This window comes from Patagioenas fasciata, chromosome 9 (assembly GCF_037038585.1).
Source record: "Patagioenas fasciata isolate bPatFas1 chromosome 9, bPatFas1.hap1, whole genome shotgun sequence".
NCBI classification, from domain to species: domain Eukaryota; kingdom Metazoa; phylum Chordata; class Aves; order Columbiformes; family Columbidae; genus Patagioenas; species Patagioenas fasciata.
This window is the reverse complement of record NC_092528.1, coordinates 6181859-6193929: the sequence shown is the minus strand read 5'-3', so window position 1 is coordinate 6193929 and position 12071 is coordinate 6181859. Positions and strand designations below refer to the sequence as shown.

Below are 12071 nucleotides of genomic sequence, written 5' to 3'. Positions count from 1 at the left end.
AGCAACTCTGGGATTTTTCCCTATTTTTTTTCTGTATTTGTTTTCCTGCTAGATTTTAATTCTCGTCTTCCCTGGCACTCTATGGCCAAAGTGAAATCCAGCGATCGCAGGGGACGGATGCTGGTACATTGAGAGAAGGACACATGGTCACACAAAGGAGTAAAGGGAACACTTTTGGCTGCAAGGAGTTTATTTCTACATGAGGAGAGAAAGCATCCATTTGGCTTTTGTTAGCCTCTGTTTACCTTACCGATCTAAGGAAATCTTGGGTGAAAATAAGTCTCTGATAAAGATCTAATTCCCTTTCTCCTTTCATTGCCTGGTGGGGAGTTCCTGTGTAAATTTGGCTGGATAGAGAAGAAGGAGAAGAGGAGAAAAAAGGTGTCTGTCAGGAAACAGAATGACTCATGCTAACAGCTCACAGGGAAGGAAGTAGGCAAGTGTTAAAAATGCCCACGTGGAAATTTGGAGAAATTAGAAGTGATTAAATACTCTAAGTCAGAGGGCTCTAACCTTGCCAAAAAAACAAAACAGAAGAAAGACTGGATGCGATAATGCAGCTACAGCTACAAGATAAGACAGGAAAAATAAAACTGAGGCAAGTAGGGAGCAAGTACTTTAGTTCTTCTTCATGCCAGAGTGGGTTTGGTTTGATTGGGAATAATGTGAGTCATCAGCGACCTGACCCTGCTCTCCCAGGAGACCCAACAGGTTTCACCGTTGGCCCTCATGGGGACGGTCTGGGTTATGGTGGCCATTCCACAGCTGCCAGACTCCAAAGAGAGGACAACAGCTAGAGCACTTCCGAAAACCTCATACTTTGCCCTCAAACTGCGTTCTCCTACACATTGCAACACAACGGTCTAGTCTGTGCTTCACTGCAAACGGAGATACCTGGGTTCCCAGAGGCACAAAATTTCTGTGCAGTAGGAGAGATGGGTCACCAAACCTGTCACCGATCAAGAAACTTGGATCGGAATAGTCTAAAAGGTTGTCCACAATTGTAGGACAAAGAAAGAAAAAAATCTGATGTAACTGCATTTCAATTTTATTTTGCATTTTTAAATTATTCCTGCTGGGAGGATGTGTCCATCCTCTCTTATTCCAAAAGCCTTCACTTATTTCCATGCCAATTCGATGACATTTCGCCCAAATCTAAACTCATCCCTCTGAAAACCAGCGGGAAGGGTCCTGGGTTGAAGCTCTAGATGAGCATTACCAGGGTTTCCTTGCAGGGGTTTGCCCTGCTGCCTGGTCCCAGCTTCTGCTCAGGCTTTGCCCCATTCCCGAGACATGTGAGAACGCAAAACAATCATGGAAACAACTGATGGGAAACTGAGGAAGAGACGTTCAGGGGAACACTGAGCAGAGCCTGTTGTTTCCCATTGATCCCCGCTCTTTGCTGAGTGGCTCGTTTTACATAGACATCATTTGTAAAAGCAAAAATAATGAATAAATAAAGTGATTTACTTACTGACGCTGGCAGGCGATGCCATGCAGGACTTTTCTGAGGACAACAGAGGAGTCTGGCAACGTCGCTAAGCAAAGAGCTCAGGAGCAGCTGAACCCCTTTTCTGTGGCCCAGGAGTCGGGGTGCCATCCGGGATAGATAAAACCAAATTAAGCAGCACCCTGCAAATTACTCGAATGGGTCATGAGACAAAAGTGCGGGACACCAGGGCTTGCTCCGAAACGGTGAGGTTTGAAAGGTTATTACAAGCAGGTAGGACGCGATCACATTTGATTTCCAGCAGAAACGAGGTTGTGGGTCCCCAACGGGTCAATGGAAAGGGGAGCCGGGCTGGGCCTCCTCTGGGGACCTTCTCCCTGGAGAACCACAACAGCAACGAGGTCCTCCAAAAAAGTGCAAGTCCCAAATCAAAAGTCAAGCCGCTATTAAAGGAAAAACATTAACAAGATCTAAACCGGTGCTATCCCGAGGTATTAAAATGTTGGAACTAAACCTGCCTTGGTGGCTGCATTTTAAGGAAACCTTTTAAAAGGATTATCTTCAGGAACTCTCTTTCAACAGCCTTTCCTTTAAGAGTCCTTCATGGTAATACTCCTATTAATTATGTTGTGTGATATGATTATGTATTTATTCGGGGCCGGGTTGGAAACACGAAGCAGGGCTCACGTTTGCGGGTGTCACTGGCAATATGGAGCCGGGTGACTCCAGCCTTTGATGTGGTTGGCGGTTGTGCCGGGATCTGCGCAGGGCAGGCGTCCAGGTGCCGCGGATCTACGTTGTCACCAGCTTGTTTGATGTCGGGGTGATTGGCTGGCTGCGTTATTCATACGTGGATTCTTTCAAAAGACTGGCGAGGACCCCCCTGAGTGCCGGCTGAGGCTCTTTTAACAGGCAGCCGCGAGAAAAATTATATACGGATCTATATCAATACCTAGCTGAAGATAAAGGTGTATGTTTTTATCTGTATATATAGGTATTTCCATATCTAGCTGTCTCTCTATTTAGCTGTTTTTAACAATAAAAAGGCGACTTCTCACACAGCTTTTGCTACTACATTTAGACCAGAGAAAAGAAGTTATTTCCAGCCTCTGCGAAGGTCTCCGGGAAATGACGGATGGTTCAGCAGCCTCCGTCTTTGGCCACGGGGTCTCATCCTCCTTGTAACTACTCCTGCGAGTAAGGGCCGTCAAACCAGGAGCGCGGAAAGGAAGGAGCGACCTCCAGGGAAGAGCTCACCTAGGCCGGGTTTGGTTTAATACTCGGGGTGTTACTCACAGCGAGAGAGGTTTGGTCTCTGGTCTACAAAGGAAATTGCATCTCAGGTTCTAATACCACCCTAAATGTAAAAAATCACAGATGTGGCCTTTAAATCTGGAAGGTCTGAGGCCACCTCTGTGGCCTTCGGTAGCCCACTCTCTCTATATCTGCATAGAATAGTGTGCGTCAGCGTGAACACACGAACACCAGCCCATACCGTATACAGACGTATGTGCCTCAAGGACGCACCTTAAGAATTTCAGAAAATATTTTATATTTAAACACAAACGTTCTGCTCCAATTCAAAGGGACGCTGCCTTCGCATGTGCGTGGGCATCATATATATTGTGCATATATACAGCATACACAGGCTGGATGTATGTTTAAATCTGTGTCCGTGCACTTACAATATATGAATGCTGTAAATATCTGTACAATATGTGTATATTTTATTTTATAGGCACGCACATAGGGAGAGAATGAACTGTTTGTATAACATAAGCGTTGAGACACAGTACATACATGTTGAGCATACAAACTGCTATATATATTATATATACCCATGTAGACGCATATATAACATCTATATTGCATATATTATTTATAGATATACACAGACATTTTTCCAAACTAAAGCATTTTCTTTTTCATATTGCTAATTTACTCAAAGTCTGTAACATAAAATAGGAACACGGCGGGGGGGGAGAAAGGAAACTTCACTTTACCTACTTCAGCTAAATCTCTTATTATTTCATCTTTTTAAGGAAACTTCATTGTATATTCTAGAAAAGTATATTGGTGGGGTAGGTTTACCAGAGGCAGAGAGAATGTGCAGGGAGTGAGAAAGTGAATTGATGGATGGATGGTTAAATGAATATAAATGAACTGATACCTTTACAGGAAAATAACATTTCTTTTCTCTTTTTTTTTTTTATTCTATAGATCAGTGGGTTTTGTATCTGTAATTCTTTCATATCAGCAAAGAGGAAATAAACTCCCATGTAAATCATTTTCCCCCCATCTGGAAGCATATTAAAAGCATGCCATTTTTTTTTCTTTTAAGCAGAGCCTTTTTTCCCCCTATTTGCTTATCGGTTCATCCACCATTACATTTTAAATGAAATTGCAAGACCCCCCTCTCCTCCTCTCCCTCCCCCCCCGCTTTCCAAATTCCGGGCTGATGTCGGAAAGAGGGAATCAGCCTCTTCCATGCTTTAGAATAACTGACCTAGATTCAATTACAGATAGACCGGGCGGAGAGGACAGCACCTCGCTGCCTTCACAGGGGTATTTAAAAGAAAAATTAAAATAAACATAAAATTTTAAAAAATGAAATACCCCCCAAAAAAGGGAGGAAAATGAAGGGGGGGGCAAATAAGCAGAGAGTTCCAGCAGCAGCATCTGGGTGATGATGCAGGTGCCCGAGCGTCCCCCGCCGCAGCGCCTGCCCCGACGGCGCGGCCCCGGCCGCTGGTCCCACAACGGGGCCGGGGGTTTCTCGGTCTCTCCCCTCTCCCTTTTTTGGGGGAAAAAACCCACCATTTGGGGTGGGGGGTTGGAGCCTCCCGGTTCTCAGCGCTCAGAACATCCCGGGAGGAGCGCGGAGCATCGCGGCGCGGATCTTCCTCCCTCCCTCTACGCGGGACCGGGGGGGTGTCGGGGGGTCCCATCCAGCCTCCCAGGACCCGGGGGTGAGGGGGGCTGCGGCGGCACCGGGAGGGAGGAGAAGGGGAGGTTCAATGCCCGCCGAACGGCTCGTTTCATTTCAAAGTGGGACCGGGACCGCTCTAGGACGCGCCGCTCGCAAATATAATCTTCATATTCAGTTCAATGGAGTCTCCTTATAATTTACAGCGGAGAGATAAGGCTGGAGGATGCAATGAAAAAAAGGGAAAAAATCTGAAGCCATCCTCTACCCCCCCTGTACTGCGCTGCACCTTGGGCAGCGGAGCAGAATCCAGAATCTCAACTTCTCCCGACATATGTTTCCAGCAGATAAGTAAACAATCTGGACGTGAAATGAAAATTTTAATTAATGCAGTAATGCTATTACACCTCAAGTGTGCAAATCCCATTGCCTTGCACTGTGACAATGGGTGGGGAGGAGGAAAGAAAGCAGACAGACAACAAACCACAAGCAAATTCTAATCTGGGTTTTGCTTTTCACTCGGCTCCAATTGTTTTCATAGTTTGTTTCCTTTGAATTAATCTCATCCTTATATTTCAATAATTACCAGCTACTCATCTCTTCCCCTCTTTCTCTCACATACTCAAAGAGCCGGCTCCTTCTCCCTCGCTCTCCTTTTTAAATTGGGATCAACCTGTATTTAATTTCTGGGCTTTTACGCGAACCCATGTTGGCTTGTTGCAGTGAGGACCTGCACAGACCCTGCACGTTATTTCTTGTTTAGCGGCGCGTTCAGTAATAATGAAGTATTTTGCCCTAATAAAAAAAAAAAAAAAGGAAGGAAAAAAAATAATAATAAAAGCTGGGTTGTCTCTTTGATGTTGGTATAAAACGCTGCAATTGAAACAGAGACGTGTGAAGGGAGAAAAGAGAGACGGAGAGGCAAAATTAAGGACTGGCGGGGGGTGGGGGGGAAGGTAAATTACGGACATATCAAAAGCATCGGCAGTGGCAGAGGCTGCCTGGCTCCGGAGTGAGGAAAATACAGCTCGGGGTCCCTGTAGCCTCCCCGAGAGGGGTAGAAGGGCCGGGCTGGCTCTAGCTCAATATATACATTTTTAAGCATTTTTAAATGATCTTCTATATATTTTGCTAGGAGAGGCGGGTGAGCAGGATCCGGCTGGGATGACCCTCACCTGCCCGCCCCCACGTCGGCCCTCGGCAGGTGGAGCGGCCGCGGAACACGGAGCCGGCGCGGCCGGACCCCACGCGTGGGTCCCCGGCTCTGTCCGGCCTGTCGGGGCTGCTGGGAGGAGAGGAGGAGGATGTGGATGTGTTTCTGATCACCGCTCACTTTCAAACACTACAATCAAGGAATGTAGCCAGGAGGTCGGGCCTGGAATAAAACCGTAAAATCAGAATTGCAATCTTTTTGATGTTTCAAAGTCTCTTTGAATGCCTTTGATACACTCAATAGCAAATTTACTGGGTTATTATCACTAATAAGCAGAAATAAGTAATATCTCTCAGAGACTTCTATGGGCTTAATGTCTTCCTTTAAAATAAAGTTTTTTTAACATCACGTAATTCCCCTTCTGTCTTTGTCTCTCCTGCAGCAGAACTCCCTGGCGACCGCACGGCCCCACCTGGGCACCGGCCAGGGCACCCCCGGTTCCTTCTGCCCCCGGACTTCTGCCCTCTTCCTCTCTTATTTGTTGTTTTGTTTAAAGGAAGGACAACCTGGGTGTTTTTAGCTGTCTAGGTGGTCCTGCGGACAGTGTCATGCCGAAACAGAACCGTTTTCTGAAGGTGGGAAGAGGAAAGAGAGGGAGAGGAGAGGGAGAGGAGAGGAGAGGGAGAGGAGAGGAGAGGAGAGGAGAGGAGAGGAGAGGAGAGGAGAGGAGAGGAGAGGAGAGGAGAGGAGAGGAGAGAGAGGAGAGAGAGGAGAGGAGAGGAGAGGAGAGGAGAGGGAGAGGAGAGGAGAGGAGAGGAGAGGAGAGGAGAGGAGAGGAGAGGAGAGGAGAGGAGAGGAGAGAAGAATAAGGAGAAGAGAAGAGAAGAGAAGAGAAGAGAAGAAAAGAGAAGAGAAGAGAAGAGAAGAGAAGAGAAGAGAAGAGAAGAGAAGAGAAGAGAAGAGAAGAGAAGAGAAGAGAAGAGAAGAGAAGAGAAGAGAAGAGAAGAGAAGAGAAGAGGAGAAAAGAAAAGAAAAGAAAAAAAAGAAAAGAAAAAAAAGAAAAGAAAAGAAAAGAAAAGAAAAGAAAAGAAAAGAAAAGAAAAGAAAAGAAAAGAAAAGAAAAGAAAAGAAAAGAAAAGAAAAGAAAAGAAAAGAAAAGAAAAGAAAAGAAAAGAAAAGAAAAGAAAAGAAAAGAAAAGAAAAGAAAAGAAAAGAAAAGAAAAGAAAAGAAAGAAGAAAGAATAAGGGAAGGGGGAGCGAGGGGATCTGCGGGGGGGCGGAGCGGTTCCGTCCCGGCTCCGCGGTGCGCGGTCCCCGCCGGGCCAGCGGCTCCGCTCGGCTCCGCGGGGCTGCGCGGATGCGGAACGAAGCTCCGCGGCTCAGCCCGGCCCGGGACAGCGCCCGGCCGCGCACCCAAGGCGTGGTGCGCATAACCCCGCGGCCTTTGTTTAATGATTTTATTGAAAGAAGGAGACAGTTGTGGGGAAACAGGTTTGACAAGTAGCTGCTTTTCCCCCTCGAGGGAATAGCTTTTTTCCCTTCTCTCTCTCTCCCTCTTTCTTTCTGTTTTTGGTTTCCTTTTGACATCAAAGTCAGTAATCGGTTCACTGCAGTGTCAAGATCATTATTTAATTTATTTATCTCCACGAGTTAAATAGCTACACACCTGCAGACGGGCGAGAGAGTTGGAGGAATAATCCGGCGGGGGGGGAATGGAAAGCAAACACACCGTGGGCAGGGGGAAGGTCTGATGGGGAGAGCGGGGCAGGAGGACGAAGGCGAGAGAGCGAGGAAAAGAGAACGAGAATCAGGATTAGAGAAGAGAGAAAGAAGAAGAGAAAATGAGAAAGAGGAGGAGAATGGAAGGAGAGAAACAGAGAAAGAGAAGGGAGAAAATGAGAGAAGAGATGGAGAGGAAGAGAGAGAAAGAGAAAAAGGGAGAAAGAGAGAGAGAAAGAGAGAAAGAGAGAGAGAGAAAGAGAGAAAGAGAGAAAGAGAGAAAGAGAGAAAGAGAGAAAGAGAGAAAGAAAGAAAGAGAAAGAAAGAAGTAGAAAGAAAGAAAGAAAGAAAGAAAGAAAGAAAGAAAGAAAGAAAATAAAAGAAAGAAAGAAAAGTCTCATCTAAAGTTTCCAGCCCCGTCACTTCACGCTCGCCCACCTCGCCCCGTGTTTGCCCCCCAGGCCCCCACCGAGCCCGTTTCCCCCCCTCAGCCGCCGGGGCCACCCCGGGGAGCAGCGCCCCGACGTGCGCCCCTCGGCCCGGCCGGCTCAGGGGTTCTGAGGGTCCCACCAAATCTCTGCCGCGGTGGGGAGCGGGGGGCGGCCGCTGTGTGTCCCCCCCTCTGCTCCCCATCTCCTGCGGGGCCCGGCGGGCCGCGGGCAGGCGCTTCCTCCCCCTCCCTCTCCCTCCGACCATTGTCAGCCTAATCTGGGTGGATGTTCGAGGACACTGAGCTATCGGTGTTATCACCCGGAGTGACAGCGACTGTCAGCTGGGGTTAAATCAGCGCTCGGCGCTCCCGCCGCCGCCCCGCGCCTCCCTCTGCCCCACGCCGGCCGCATTCAGCCCCGCGTGTCCCAGCGGATCGTCCCGCTGCTCCCAGGCCCTCCCGAAGCCAGCGCCTCTAATTGTCCTCATTTGTAAGAGCCGGTTTTGTCATGCTAAACAAGGCTGGAGCAGCCATTCTAACCTCTCCTTTCAGCCCTTTTCTCCTCTCCTCTTTTGTTTACCTTCGCCTGATCTCTCATTTATTTATCTATCTATTCTTCCTCTGCTTACCCTCCCATTCAAGCCCCATGTATGTTAATTGTGTTATGCCGTTTAATTCTAACATCGGTCTCCAAAGAGCACTTAATGAGCAAAGCACATCCAAACACGCTATTCAGCTCCTCCAGACCGACCTCTGCGTCTTCCCCCCCTTCCCTTCCGTCTCTGTCCCCCCGCGTAGAGAAACCCCCTCCCTTCACAAAGGAAGACACCCCCCCGCCCCCAACACCACTAATTGAGCCGGATAAGATGCTAATTCCAACCTTTCCATCACTACTAACACCCCCTTCCAAAAATTTCCTCGCACCGGTAAAACTTCAGCGTCACGGAGGCAACTTGGGAAAGGCCGGTTCCCCGACGGGATGGGGGGCCGGGACGGAGAGCACCAGCCCCCCAAGCAGACACTGGGATTTCCCGCTTTTCGGAAGTTTTCCCTCTCTTCCCCGCAACCGCTTTTCCCCGACGGGCTCCAAAACGGAGCCCGACCCGGTCCGATAAGACTCCCAAAACCGGGCCCGAACCGGTGGGCTCAGCTACCGGAGCGGGAGATCGGGTCGGGGAGAGCGGCCCGCGGCGGCGGCGAGCGGCGGGGCTGCGGGCGGAGCCGGCTCCCGCGGGTCGGGGAGCGTCGCCCGCAACCTCCCGCGGCCGCCGGTGCGGGACGCGGGCTCGGGGAGCCGGGGCACCGCATTTACAGCACGCAGTTTTGCCTCGTTTGATGACAGATTGTCTTTATTCAAAACGTCTTTGTTCAACAAATCAAAAGGTTTAACGAGGTAAAATCCTGCCGGATACATTTGTTTTTCCCTTCTTCTTCCCAAAGACATTGTGAAAACATTTAAATTACCATCGGTTTTTATTCGGTTTTTCGTTATTATTAATAGTAGTATTAGTATTATTAATTTTTTTACAATTCTACTGCCTGACTTCATACCTGACGCTCTGTCTAAAGTAAACTTAGATCTAGTCTCACTGGATCACACAAATTTAAGGACTATCTGTTTTAAATTAAGCAAACAGTATCATATGTTTTAAATATAAATGTTTCTCCCCCTCTTTTTTTTTTCCCCCTTTTTGTTTTTTAACTTCGAAGAGTCTTTTTCTGACATGAAAAGCAATTTTACCTAGTAGTGCGTGGTGGCAAAATATATATATATTTATATATATATAACACAGCTGATCTCATCTTTTAATGTGCAAAAGGAAAAAAAAAACCAAACAAACAAACAAAAAAAAAACAACAAAACAAAAAAATCATAATAAGACCGAGACTTCCCAAAGTCAAATCCAAGTGACATGAGACCCTGGAGAACTCATAGACATTAAGAGAATAAATAAAAATCGAAACCAACCGCCTCTCTCTCTCTCTTTTTTTTTTCCTTTTTCTTTTTCTCCCCCGCTTTGTCCCGAAAGGGCAGTTCAAGGTTTGCTTTTTCTTTTCTTTTCTTTTTCTTTTTCTTTTTCTTAAAACGCATTTACAACTCTTACAAGTGCCGGGTTCCTATCTGCCCCCGCCATCGCATTTCCCCCCATCCTGAGCCTGGGGCCAGCTCTCAGGTTGAGCTTTAGGCGAGAGCATCTCCGAGTCCCCGAGGCAGCGTCCGCGTCTGTCCCGGCCCGGTGGCCGCCACCAGAGTCCTGTTTCGGGGTGACCTTTTGCTTCTGTAGGTTTTATGTACATGCACACGAAGGAATCCCAGTTCCAGCTGCCACCCGTGGAAGGGGGACACACACACACACACGCCTGTGGGGGTGTGGGTGGGTGTTACATGGCAGTCGCATGTGCTGAAGAATAAGGGTCTATCCCAGTCTTGGTCATGCCTGGGAATAATATGTAGGCAACTGGAGGTTGCAAACTGGAAGCCGACCAAGCGGTACAGTTACATGGCACGACATAGCCCGGGTTAGTTGGCGAGGGGTGAGTGTGGGTGTGTTGGCTGGGGCAGCTCAAGCTGCCAAACGCCCCGTTCTGGTATCCCAAGGTGGAGGCGTAGGGCAGGGTGCTGGTGGCTAAGGTGTGAGGAACCTCAGTCATCTTCTGAATGGCGCTGGAGCTGAACTGGCTGGGGTCAAGTAAGGAGTAAGGTGCTGAGGTGGGAGGCAGGAAAGCCCTGGCCTTCTCCGGGGAGCTCAGCAGAGAGTCAGTGGCCCCCACGGGAAGCCCGGCGGCCTTTAAGGGATCGGTTTCCCCGAGGTAAGGCAAAGGGAAGACATACCTGTCCTTTTTGAGCAGGTTCTTGGGCTTGCGCCGGGGTCTGTACTTGTAGTCGGGATGCTCCTTCATGTGCTGCGCCCGCAGCCGCTTGGCCTCGTCGATGTAAGGACGTTTCTCCGCCTCGGAGAGCAACTTCCACTCCGCTCCCAGCCGCTTGCTAATCTCCGAGTTGTGCATTTTGGGATTCTCCTGGGCCATCTTGCGCCGCTGGCCGCGGGACCACACCATGAAGGCGTTCATGGGGCGCTTGATGTGGTCGCTGGGCTTGGACATGCTTCGGGCGGGCGGGCGGGCGAGCGGCTCGGCGGTTGGGGCGCGCTGGGGGCGCCGGACGGTGGCGGGAGGAGGAGGAGGAGGAGGAAGCCGGAGGAGCGGGAGGAGCGGGCTCAGCTGATCATCACAGATCCTCCGCCAACGCCGTCCCCGGCGGGAGCCCTGCCGGGGCGGGGCGCGGAGAGGCGCGGAGCGGGGCGGCCCGCGGGGCCCGGCGGGCGGCTAAGCGGGCGGCGAGCCGCCGGGCGCAGCAGCGGGCCGGCGATGGGGACGCGGAGCGGTGCAGGGCAGTTCAAAGGCGAGGGGCTGCGGCGGTGCGCGGGCTGACATAGCGGCAGGGCGGACACAGCGCGGGCGGGCGCCCAATCAGCGCGGAGGGGGACCCGCTTAAAAAGAGAGGGAGAGAGGAAGGGCGAGAGGAAGAGGAGGGGAGGGGACAAGGGAGGGAGGAGGAAGAAAAAGAAAGGAGGGGAAAGGAGGACCCCCCCTCCCCGCTCCCCGTCAAAGGCACAGATTAAAAGGAAGGCTTTTGTGAGTTGCCGTGCTAATAGCAGCAGCGGGGGAGGGGAAGGGGGTCGTCCCCATCCTCCCCGCATCCCGCCGGTGTGCGGAGCGGGGCCGGTCCCGGTGCTCTCCAGGCTCCCCCGCTGCCGTCGGGGCTGCGAGCGCCGGGGCCACTCTCCCGCTTCCAACCCGCCCCCCTTCGCCCCCGCTTCCCCGCTCCGCAGCCCCGCTTAACCCCGGGAGCCGGCCCGCGTCCCGGCTTGCTTTGAATAATTGCCTGCCTCCCGCGAAACGCCCGTGGGGAAAATATTTATTAAATGGAAACAATTGTCCCGGTTCCCGGGGGGGAACCGCGTTTGTTCCAGGCTTATTGGTTTTTAGCACCTGCTTTGGTTAACAAACCTGCTCCGAAAAGCCCCCGCCGGGCCACCTCCTACCCCCGCCCGCCCGTTCCCGAGAGCGACCGGGGAGAGAAACGAGAAGTCGGGCGGGCGGCGGCGCGGCGGGGGGAGGATCCCCGGGCCAGGCTGGGGGGCGGCCGCCCCGGCCCCTCCGGGTTTCCCCCGAGCTCCTCACCGGCCCACGGCAGCCGCTCCGCCGGTAACTTCGCCTCCCGCCCGGCGGGGAAGCCGTCGCGGTCCTCTCCGGTGCTATTGGTGGGTATCGACCTACCCCCTCCTCCAAATAATAATAGTAGTAATAATAATAATAAATAGTGTAAATCACCCTCGACCTTATTTCCTGCTTCCTTCCTTTCCATTTGCAATAAATGACTTTCATTTCC

The 12071-nt window shown here is 50.7% G+C and overlaps 1 protein-coding gene across 1 annotated transcript; it reads right to left on the bottom strand.

Moving 5' to 3' along the window:
- Positions 1 to 9725: 9725 nt before the first annotated feature.
- SOX14 (SRY-box transcription factor 14) lies at positions 9726 to 10795 on the bottom strand. Its single transcript, XM_065844620.2, has one exon. The coding sequence runs from the start codon at positions 10781 to 10783 to the stop codon at positions 10061 to 10063; it is 723 nt and encodes a 240-aa protein (XP_065700692.1). The 5' UTR covers positions 10784 to 10795; the 3' UTR covers positions 9726 to 10060.
- Positions 10796 to 12071: the final 1276 nt, after the last annotated feature.

Excerpts from the sequence above, each read along its gene's own strand:
- SOX14 (XM_065844620.2), bottom strand. The coding sequence starts at position 10,783 with ATGTCCAAGCCCAGCGACCACATCAAGCGCCCCATGAACGCCTTCATG.